At 33.4% G+C, this 10,623-nt stretch overlaps 2 protein-coding genes across 3 annotated transcripts; one reads left to right on the top strand and one right to left on the bottom strand.

The window, feature by feature from the left end:
* Positions 1-3,788: 3,788 nt before the first annotated feature.
* On the top strand, positions 3,789-9,605 carry LOC115240392 (fanconi-associated nuclease 1-like). Of its 2 annotated transcripts, XM_029815520.1 has the most exons (9): positions 3,791-5,196; positions 5,572-5,817; positions 5,897-7,095; positions 7,192-7,323; positions 7,417-7,866; positions 7,951-8,362; positions 8,420-8,542; positions 8,688-8,798; positions 9,038-9,605. In XM_029815520.1, exons 2-9 carry the CDS (start codon positions 5,701-5,703, stop codon positions 9,095-9,097), a joined length of 2,604 nt encoding a protein of 867 aa, XP_029671380.1. In that variant the 5' UTR covers positions 3,791-5,196; positions 5,572-5,700; the 3' UTR covers positions 9,098-9,605. The 2 variants fall into 2 exon arrangements, with proteins under 2 accessions (XP_029671379.1, XP_029671380.1); XM_029815519.1 differs by lacking the exon at positions 9,038-9,605 and having other exon boundaries at positions 3,789-5,196; positions 8,688-8,935.
* On the bottom strand, positions 8,535-10,620 carry LOC115240397 (NAD-dependent protein deacylase sirtuin-5, mitochondrial-like). The gene is made up of 5 exons (XM_029815524.1): positions 10,241-10,620; positions 9,848-10,062; positions 9,591-9,733; positions 9,314-9,464; positions 8,535-8,936 (listed from the first exon to the last, which is right to left on the bottom strand). The coding sequence occupies exons 1-5, from the start codon at positions 10,481-10,483 to the stop codon at positions 8,882-8,884; spliced, it is 807 nt and encodes a 268-aa protein (XP_029671384.1). The 5' UTR covers positions 10,484-10,620; the 3' UTR covers positions 8,535-8,881.
* Positions 10,621-10,623: the final 3 nt, after the last annotated feature.

Raw genomic sequence — 10,623 nt, 5'->3', positions numbered from 1 at the left:
TATATATAAATACATATATAATACTATGTTAAAGGCTTCCAGGCTGTGAAATATCGAAGCTATTGTTATCAATGAATCTTTGATAGCATTAAGTCATATAATCGTAAAAGGACTTTCTTTTTTTCTCTTTCTCCAGTAATCGCCAAAACGTACATTTTGATACGTGCATATCTGTCACTTATTATATGCGACTGATATGCGATTATAGAGTAATTTTATAATGTTGCGTTTGGAAAAGCTTGTATCATAGGATTTGCAGAGAGATCATTATATAATACTGTGTTAGAAGCTACAAAGCTCACATTAGGGCAATGTATAAGAACACTTATGTCTTTCACATTAGTGACTGAAACTCTACCATTATCGATATTAGAGATACTGAAATATTGAAGTACTTCAAGCAAAGGTCTTTGGCAAAATAAATGTATAAACGATTAAATTTCATTGTTTCCAAAGATAAATTTTTTAGTATAACTTCATATATCTGTTCTTCATATATCTTATGCGATTCAATTTATTCCGTGATTTTTTTTTTATTTCTCGGATGTGTGTGAATTTAAAAGAAATGAGAACGAAAGAAAAGCTCTATTATACAATATTCTGCACCTCATTCTACTACATTTTTATCTGCCCTTTCATAGACTCGATAACATTTTACCATAGATAAATGTAAACTCTGCTCGAAAACTGTTCGATATTCGTTCTTATTTATAGAATAGATTCCTTATAGCTTAAATGTTAATATCGAAATTCAAATAGTGTAAATCTTGTCTCACATTACGTACATACTTGGAAAATTCGAGCATGCGGATAAAATTCAGGCGTGCTATCATAAAATCTCTGTTTGAACAGATATTTCAACGGTTATTCTACCGAGAAGGTAACGCCAAATTATATACGAGTGACATTTGTTCTTTCACCGGCGTGCATATGTAGTTGGCTGCAAAGTCCAAGCGGTAGAGTTTGTTGATACAACTGAACAAATTATCTTGAATATACCTGAAAGCAAATATTTATAATTAATTTGATCAAAACATCTTGTCGTTTCACATTTAATCGATATACACCATTCTTTCAGATAAACAAAGTATATAAAACGCTTTTGCGAAGACAAACCTCCATTCATTATCTCGGAAAAAGACCAATGACTAATATGTTATAGTATCTCTTGGATTTCCACATGTAATATATGCGTGACACTCTCTTCCTCCCTTAATCTTTCTATATACCACCATCTCTCTTTTTATTACTTCATCAGAATGCAAAAGTTGTAAGGAAATGTGTAAAAAGACATGTAGAAGAAACGAGGGAATATCTTTACGATCAAACTGACAATATATCGAGTGTACATTTAATTTCTGAATGTACGCCATGTTCTAAACAAGGCAATCTTTCCGAAATAACGATATTTTTTCAGGATATATCGAGATCGGAGAAAGTGGTTTTTATTTTGTCGAAATACTTTACGGAGAACAGATCTCTTTTGTACTTTCTACAGTCACATTTAATTCATATTCTTCTTTAACATATTGATAGTTGTACTTTTCTTGTTACTGCAACCAGAATAACCGCGTGCAAGAGTTAAATATGAGTTTCGAGATTGCGTAGAGAGAGAGAAAGAGAGCTCTTGATTGTTATTTGTTAAAAGTTAAAACACGCAGGCACTGATCATTGAATAATCGCCGGTATAAAATGAATTCTTGATTTATTCGTAAATGTCTATCAAAAAACCTTTCGTATTAACGAGCAATGAAACGGATTTGTCGCCAGCCGTAACGCGAGAACGGGGGTTATAATATTATGATGCGAATGTGTTACAAATTATGTAAAAAAAAAAAAAGAAGGCAGACTTCTCGAAATCGTAATAAAATAAAACAAAAAAAAGGATATATTGTACATATAAAAATAATTACGCTTATTGTATCTCTTATTTTTAGGTAATTAACTAAATAATTGTAATAAAAAAAATGTTGTTGTGGTAGGCGCACAGCGAAACGTGTACGAAAATTTATGAATTCAAGACGATTTTAGAAGGGAGGAGTAATAAAGAAATTTTATCCTGGATAGGACTTATTATTTTGTTAAGATCTCTTCACACACTTTCGCCTGTATATCATCTAACATTTTTTTTTGTGAAATCCGTTTTCTGACACATATTTGTACATACTCTTTAGATATTTCATTATTTCTCTCGTTTTTCTCAGATTCACTGTTGCGCGCGAAGCCGTATCTTCCAGTCTCTCCACTTTATTCGCTCGTATTTGTATAGCGTTTGGCTTTTATAAATGTTATTTGCTCGTCATGAAAAACACATACGTACACACAACATAAACGCACACACACATACAAACACACACAGTGTATACGGCGTTATATATGCTACTATCGAGATTTTTAGCGACGCCTTAAAAAGAAAGAAGCGACAATTTTTCCGCCAAATGATTTTGAGAAGAACGAGCGATTTTATGCGAATGAGAAAAAGGAGTTCGAGAATATGTATTTGTAAAGAAAAAAAGTAATTTGTTTATTTTAGTTGGGACGCTTTAAAAAACGAAGTATATATAGTGGTATATATGAATTTTTATATAAAATTTATTAATGTTAAAAATATAATGACCCAAAATAGCCATTTTAAAATTAAATAAAATGTCGAGAATCATCAAGATTTGATCGCTCCAACCAAAGACTGAGTTCGCTTTACATTTCTGGTTTGGCAAACACGAAATTCCACTGCAGTTAAGACCGTTTGTTTTGCGACGAAACTCGCAGAAAAAAATTTTTTTGAGTCAAACTCCCGTGCGAGTGGAGACTATTAAGGATACTTGGAGATATTTCGTTTTCGATAAATATATGATTAAGAAAGTAAAATAATGATCGGTCGTATCAGACGGTGAGATTTCGTGTTTACCCAATTCGTTGCATTCGCGAGAAACAATAGTATATCATGTAAGTAGAAGTAAGACAGATCAATGCAAATATTCTCTGAGAATGATCGAGACGATGAGAGAAAAGAAGAAAGAAACTACTAATTTGCGCGAAGAAAAAACAAAGAGATTATCGAGAAGAGGAATGAGCTTACGGTTAATAGATATCTAGACGAGAAAAAAACCTCCACGACATTTTTCTGCGTGTTAAAACAGATTTACTGATAATATCGACTGACGCGTCGAGACACACGATGTGTATCTACTTATACATGTATTTTATTCTGTGAATACACATTAGGGCTTCTGCGTCGCTGTGCGACAGGAAGATGTAATCGGAAAAACAAAGAGAAGAGACGAAATAAAACGTTTCTCCGAACCAAAGCTCCGATTTGAACGAAACTTTGGACGCGAGTAATAAAAAATTTTTCTCGAAAGAATAACTTGTGTGTGTAACAGAGTCGGAGAACTCGCGGAGGAGGGAAGGTGACGTAGAGAGTTCTATATAATTACATATATAGAATATTCGCTCTCTCTAGAGAGACACAACCCTTCGACTTGTTCTTCGATACGATACGATTATTTAATCTTCTGTCACCTGATAACACCTTTTACTTGAAAAACGTGCATTATGGCTCGTCCAATTGTCCGGAAATCCGGCGGATTGTCAGATGTAATTGTCAAAAATACTGAAATACACGTCTTATTTATTGAAACAACTATCATCCGACGAATGATTTACATTCCTGAATGAACTATTATACGCCGTATAATATACGTTTCCTTAATCTTTCTCACTTTGCGTCGAGAGCTATACAACAGAGTTAATTATGGAACATGCGACGATTCCTTTTTTTTTTTTTTTTTTTATTATCCAAGCGAGATATTTCGTTGATCTTTGTATTTTACTGAAGTGTAGTGAATAGAGGTGTTACCAGGTAGATGAGTCAACATTTCCTACGACTTATGTATAGAGACCTAAGTATTAATATTCGTGATTATTGCGATTAACAACACACTGATAGCAGACGATGTAACTAATTGAGTGTATATAAGTAAGTCAATTTACGGGTTGCATTTTGGCTATTAAATATATTCTAATTACTATGTAACTCCGAGGATGAGGAGAGGGAGGAAAAATCGGCAAACTCTAAACTCTGAACGACTTATTGTACATATTCGTATACATATGTACGTATACACGTAACACAGCTCGTGAGCTTGTACATGCAAACGACATACATATATAAATACATATATAAATACAAATATAAAAATATAAAACGAGAGAGAGAGAGAGAAAGAGTGCGGCGCGTTTTAGGTCGCGAAGTCACTGTATACAGTATCTCCGAGCATGTCAAATCTTGAAATCAATTCTAAAATTCATTTATTATATCCAGTTGTATGCATTTTATGTATGCTTCCCGCGTGCATTAGTGCAATCATACATTATTTTAAATTTATCGGACAAGTATTTTCCGTTTTTCACGCAGAAAGCGGAGCTCCTTGTATTTCTCTGGAACGAAAAGAGATCTTGCTATTATGTTTCAATTATATTGATATAACGCAAAAAAAAATTATATTTGAATGTCCAACGATAAAATTCGATAAAAGTGGACTTGCAAAAAGTAAATTCTTTTTACATTCTAAACATTCTTATTTTTAAAGAAACAGCCTATTTACATCGGAAATAATTTTGCGAAAAATTTTGTTGCGATTAATATTTTTGACATTTTGTTTTTAATTTAAACGGGATTATTGTTCTTACAAAGGATTGAATATTTTTTTTACATAATAATTATATTGTAAGAGGGAGTATTATTTTTATTCGAAACTCTCTCTTGTGTTCTTATAGATTACTTTATTTAGTTATAATATTTTATTCACGGACGAGATATAATTCTTATGTATCATCAGGCGCGACATAAATTATTGTACCGATAAGAACATTGAATTGAATGAAATGGCCAATCCTTATTCGCGCGATCACAAAAAGATTTTTCTTATTAAAAGGTTATGTATTTATTGTATGGCAGTTATACAAATTTCCCGCCATATGATAGTTCGCGCTTCTGCGCAGAATGTTGATCTTAACCTTGTCCAACCTAATCTGAGGTGTGAATCAGAGAGATCAGAATACCTACAACGCATAGATTGCTCTCGTCGAGTTTTATTTTATACAGTGATTTCCGACGATGTTGATTTAAGTAATTTCACATTTTTAATTTCTCTTTCCTCTATGCGTCTACATGCGACTTCCAGATTTTTAGAGGTAACGCGCAAATATAACATTATTGACAAGGTTTTGTTTTATTGCTTCATTTCGTAAATATTCTTCATCATTCGTGTATAGTTTTAAAATTACGGAAAATATTAAAAATAAAGTATTATGCCGTTGATACTTACCGTTCTATTGTGTGGTACGAGATTTATATTTTGACTCTGTGTCGTTTAGAATAAAAGAATAAAAGAACATTTGTATTTGTCGGTAATTTGTATGAACTATGTAAATATTGTAATTTCTTTCGTCGATTCGCGCTATAGTCTAAATTAAGTTTTACTTAAGGATAGGCTAATGTACGAACAAAATAAACAAAGATTGAGAGCACAGCATAATGTAGAATATATGATCCGTTTGTTCCTCCAGGTATCAAGGATTACATTTACAATTTAATCCGCTTTGTGTACCTTTGCAATTATATACTTAATCTAATGAGTTATGAGCATGACATTATAACTGTACTATGAATTCATGATTGTGGAAACAATTTAAAACATGGTACAAACTACGATAGACCAATTCTATAAAGTTACAAGTAGTAATAAGAACACTGCAAATGCAAAAAATATCAAGGAATCATCTAATCACAGAAATCAAATAGTTGAGAAAAAAGTAAGTTGTTTAATGAATGTAACAAGTTTAATCGTATTAACACTATTATGAATATTAAATTTTTCTGTTGTTAACCAAGGAAAGACGATTATCGAACAAACTGGAAACTTTTCCTGTACGTGAGAACACCAAACAAAGCCCATGCAAAGTAAATAGAAAACAGGGAATGCAGAATAATGTTTCATTAAGTAATGAGGTATATTGTTTGTCAAAAGCTGATGTGAAAAATAGCCCAACTAAAAACATGGCAGTTAAACTAATGATATCGCCGACTATTACACATACTTCTCCTATCAGTAATCGAAAACATACTCCGGTATCAAATAGCGATTCGAAATTCAGTCCAAAGACATCATCTCCGATAAAGAATGCATTGGACAAGTCACATAGGTCTGCAAAACTAGCGCGAAGAAAATTGTTCAAGGATAAAACTGAGGAGTTGCTTTCTGCAACGATAAACAATTTGAATTTAGCTAAAGAAGGAGCCATTGCTAATAATGACTTTAATCTGGAGAAGATTTACTCGAGCAGAAAATTTAGCTACAAATACAATCCTATAGACACTGCAGCTTCAACAAGATACGAAATTAACGACGTAATTGTACCTGTAGACATGTATTCATTGCATTTCTTTTTAATAATTGTTACCGTATTTTCCAATCCAATTAATTGCGGATACTTTGACGAAGAGGAATTAGATTTTATATTTTCGTTTCTTACTCTTTCAAGACATGCGCAAGCATTACTGATACGCATGTTAAAAAGGAAGCATACATGGCACAGGATAGGTAACATTAAATACGACGAGATATCTAATGATCTAAAGCCGATTTTCGATGAGCTTGTATCACGATCTATTTTCAAAAGTAGTACAGAAGAAGAAGATATATCTGCTTTGCTGAAATTATTACAAGTCGATGAAATTCGCAAGATCTGTCAAGAATTGAAAATGAATTGTAGTAAAAGAAAAGAAGACTACGTACAATCAATCTTAAAGTTTTGCAATGAGACAAGATCATTGTTCCCTGGAATACTGAGTCCCGCCACTAAACTACGCGCATCTGTCAACAAGCGCTTAGGATCTTGCGTATTATTGAATACAAGAGTGAAACAAATGGTTGATAGAATAATTACACTGTTGATGCCAAATCGAGATCCCACTGAGACTTTGGTGGATGTATTCCTAATGATACTAAGAGTCGAAACAAATCAGATGAAGTTTCCAAAATTAACAATAAGTGAATTTCCTATCTTTGCTAGCAAAGGACACTTGTTAGAGTAAGTAACGTATTGTCTTATATACTTTATTATATATGATTGATTTTGCTTTGGGAGAAAATCTTATTTTTTCCTAATTTGAATCTTATTTTACAGTTACATAGAAGCTAAAAATACATTATCTGATATGTTGAGCGCAATTGAGAAGAAACAATGGGATGTTGTACGGAATCTTGGATCTTTGGCCGCGCAACGTTTGCCGCTCTTTTTGGAGGTAGAAACACAAAGGTAATGAAAATATAACTTACATAACATGCTTAATTAATTGATAAAATCATGTTGATGTAAATTTATGTTTTATGTTACATTGTTCTTTTGCAGTCTTGAAGACTCCACACTGCCTCGTCACATCAGACGTTTTATGCCAGGTTATTTGTGGCTCAAGGTTTTATCTAAAAGTGTTGACGCATTTAAAAAGACTACAGAAACGATGCCACGGGCGGTGGAATTCTTGCGAACGTTAATAGATCAGGATTGTCATATGAAGAGTAGAAAAGGATCATGGTTCAATGAATTGATCAAAATAGAGATGTATCATATGAAGAATCTTGATGCTAGTGTTGCGCTACTATCGGATGCAGCGTCGCACGAGAGCCTGACAAAAGTCGATAGATTAGACTTGTTGGATAGAGCAGAAATGCTTGTTAAGAGAAAAACTGGCATCAATAAATGTACAAAAGCTACCGTTAGACATATATTGGATAACATGCTCAACAAAGCGCGACCAATTTCCCAGACATGTTCTATTACGATAGAAGGAATGTTATGCGGGTAATTCATATGAAACAAATCTTATTTTAATAAAATTTTTAGTGACTAAGAGAATTTAGGAAAGGTATATACATATGTTTCCAGGAATACTTTGCAAAGGAAGAGCACTTGGTGTATCAACAATAATGTAGATCAACAAATGTATGGTTCTGTTGAAAGTTTTGCGCTATATGACTACAAACACAAGGGATATCCCAAAGGTGTACATTGCGAAGGTGCCTTCCCGATCACTCTATTTGGCACATTGTTTTGGGACGAGATTTACAATATGAACATTCCCGGCACTTGCGTATCATCATATCAAGACGCACCATTAGATTTATATTCATCGGAATTTTATGAGAACAGAAAAGAGCGAATAGACATGAAGCTTCAAATCATTCGGAAATTCGATTCGGAAACATTGAGCAGACATGTGAAACATGAATTCGATTTATACCGCGAATATACCTCTCTCTGTCAGGGCACTCTTTTTGATGACAGTAATAACTTTCAGGTAATTAATAATCTTTATGATGAAAGACAATTTATCTATACGCATGTTTGTTTTCAGGAGGTAGCGTTTTGTTTAGGAGTAGAAGGTATTGTTGGTATTTGTGAACGACTCGTTCATGATTTTCGACTTTGGAGAGCTGGCTTTCCAGATTTAATTGTATGGAACGCATGTACAAAACAAGTAAGTTTATTTTTCTATATACATAATTTTAAAAGCTTATATATATTATACATTATATATATACATTATATTCGAGAAAAGGTCTTATATTTTAGAAGTCTTATGCAAACGTAAATTAAAATGCAATTGAATCTTATTTTTTCAGTACAAAATTGTAGAGGTAAAGGGTCCAGGCGATTCATTGTCAACCAAACAAAAATTATGGTTGGACTACTTGAATCATCTCGGATTGAATACAGAAGTGTGCTATTGTAAGGTAATCAATTTTTTATGCTATGAGAAAGACAGATTAATTATTATATTATTATATTATGTTTTGTGTGTATTATTTCAACTCTTTCAAGGCGCCAACGCTTCTGTCACAGTAGTAGTACAGGGGCCTTGAAAGTGGTATCTACGAAAAAATTCGCCTTTAAAAATCCTTTTGCAAATTATTTAATTAACTTTCAAACTTCAAATATAGTACTACATATTATATATTTTTTTTTGTTATAGTCAAACACGAGTCATACTAAAGGCGGACGTAAGCGGAAGCACGAAGAAATTATGACGTAACGTCATAGTTTTCACAAAGTACTTGCAAAGTCAATATGCATGTATAAAAAGCAGTACATTTTATATTGTTACGCGATATTTTATATTTTATATATCTATAAATTTTATCTTTATCTTAATTCAGATAAAAATTTAATCGTGTAATTTTAGCGAAAGAGTATCTTGCATAATAATCAATTCAATTTAAAAACAGACGAGTTGATAAAATATACTTACTGCATTTGTCCCGTGGCTGGCGTTTCTTCTATATTGAACTCTGCTACCGGTATGTTACGTCGCGCTACTTGCGGTGCAAACATTGCGGCTGGATATACGATCGCTGAGGTTCCGATGACCAAGCAAGCGTCGCAACTTTCAACAATGTCAACTGTAACAGTTTATTTTTTTAATTAAGTGTTAAAACTTTTATTTCACGTTTTGTAGTTTTACATATGCATGTTTTATATATAAGCAAGATATGATTTATACTTATTAAAAAAAAATTCATACATACAAGCCTTTTGCAGTACATTTTCGTCTAGCTGTTCACCAAACCATATGATATCAGGTCGCAGCAAAGCTCCACAATCTTTGATTTCACAACGCGGTAATTCTTCCCTTGGAATATCAGAGGACATAATGCTCGGGTCAGGAGATCTGTTAGATTCATTATCATCAGATCGATGAAAAAAAATATACTATAGTCACATATAGATACTATCTCACATTTCACTGTCTGCTATTATGCTTACAGAATTCTCAATAGCATACCCTTTTCCTGCCAATGCTGGGCAAATGGGAATATTCTCATTAATGGCATTGTTATGACATTTGGTACAGCGTGTTCTATAAAGCGAACCATGTAACTCCACTACATCCTGCGCCCCAGCTTTTTGATGTAATCCATCTATATTCTGCGTGACGATTGACACATTTTTACCCTCTGCTATTTTGCGTTTTTGAAATTCAGCAACAGCTTCGTGCGCCTAAAAAAAAAGTAAGACTAAATTGTATTTTACTATTAATTTTAAATATTTTACAGGAGTTTATGTTTTAAAACTGCCTAAAATATGGAAATGTAAATGTGATATAGAAAATTGTACAACACATCAAGAAAGTTAGAAATTGTTTAAAAATATTTGAACTTATCAAGCGTCGAATTACCTTATTCGGCTTGACTTTGCTCACTAATTGCCTGCGATATTCGTAAAATTCCCAGACTAATGAAGGGTTCGCCGCGAAGGCCTCCGGTGTCGCGAGACTTGGCGCCTGATATTTACGCCAAAATCCGCCAGCACCCCTGAAAGTTGGCACCCCGGATTCCGCGGAGATACCGCTGCCGGTTAAGATTAAAATGTTGCTCGCGTTCGAGAGGACCTCGCGAAAGGATTTCATGACGTTATGCATGTATGCGTGTCCCGTGTGGGTTCTCGCAGTAAAATAATTAACAATTCTTGCAAGTAATCGTGACCATAACAATTCTTGCGAGTAATCACGTGTTGGAAATGATCAGCTGGCGAACAGCTGATGGTGTACAGCCACGAGAT

Source organism: Formica exsecta, unplaced genomic scaffold (genome assembly GCF_003651465.1).
Source record: "Formica exsecta isolate Colony F162 unplaced genomic scaffold, ASM365146v1 scaffold425, whole genome shotgun sequence".
In the NCBI taxonomy this organism is placed as follows: domain Eukaryota; kingdom Metazoa; phylum Arthropoda; class Insecta; order Hymenoptera; family Formicidae; genus Formica; species Formica exsecta.
Note: the sequence above shows the minus strand (reverse complement) of the source record. Positions and strands in the feature narration are given on the sequence as shown.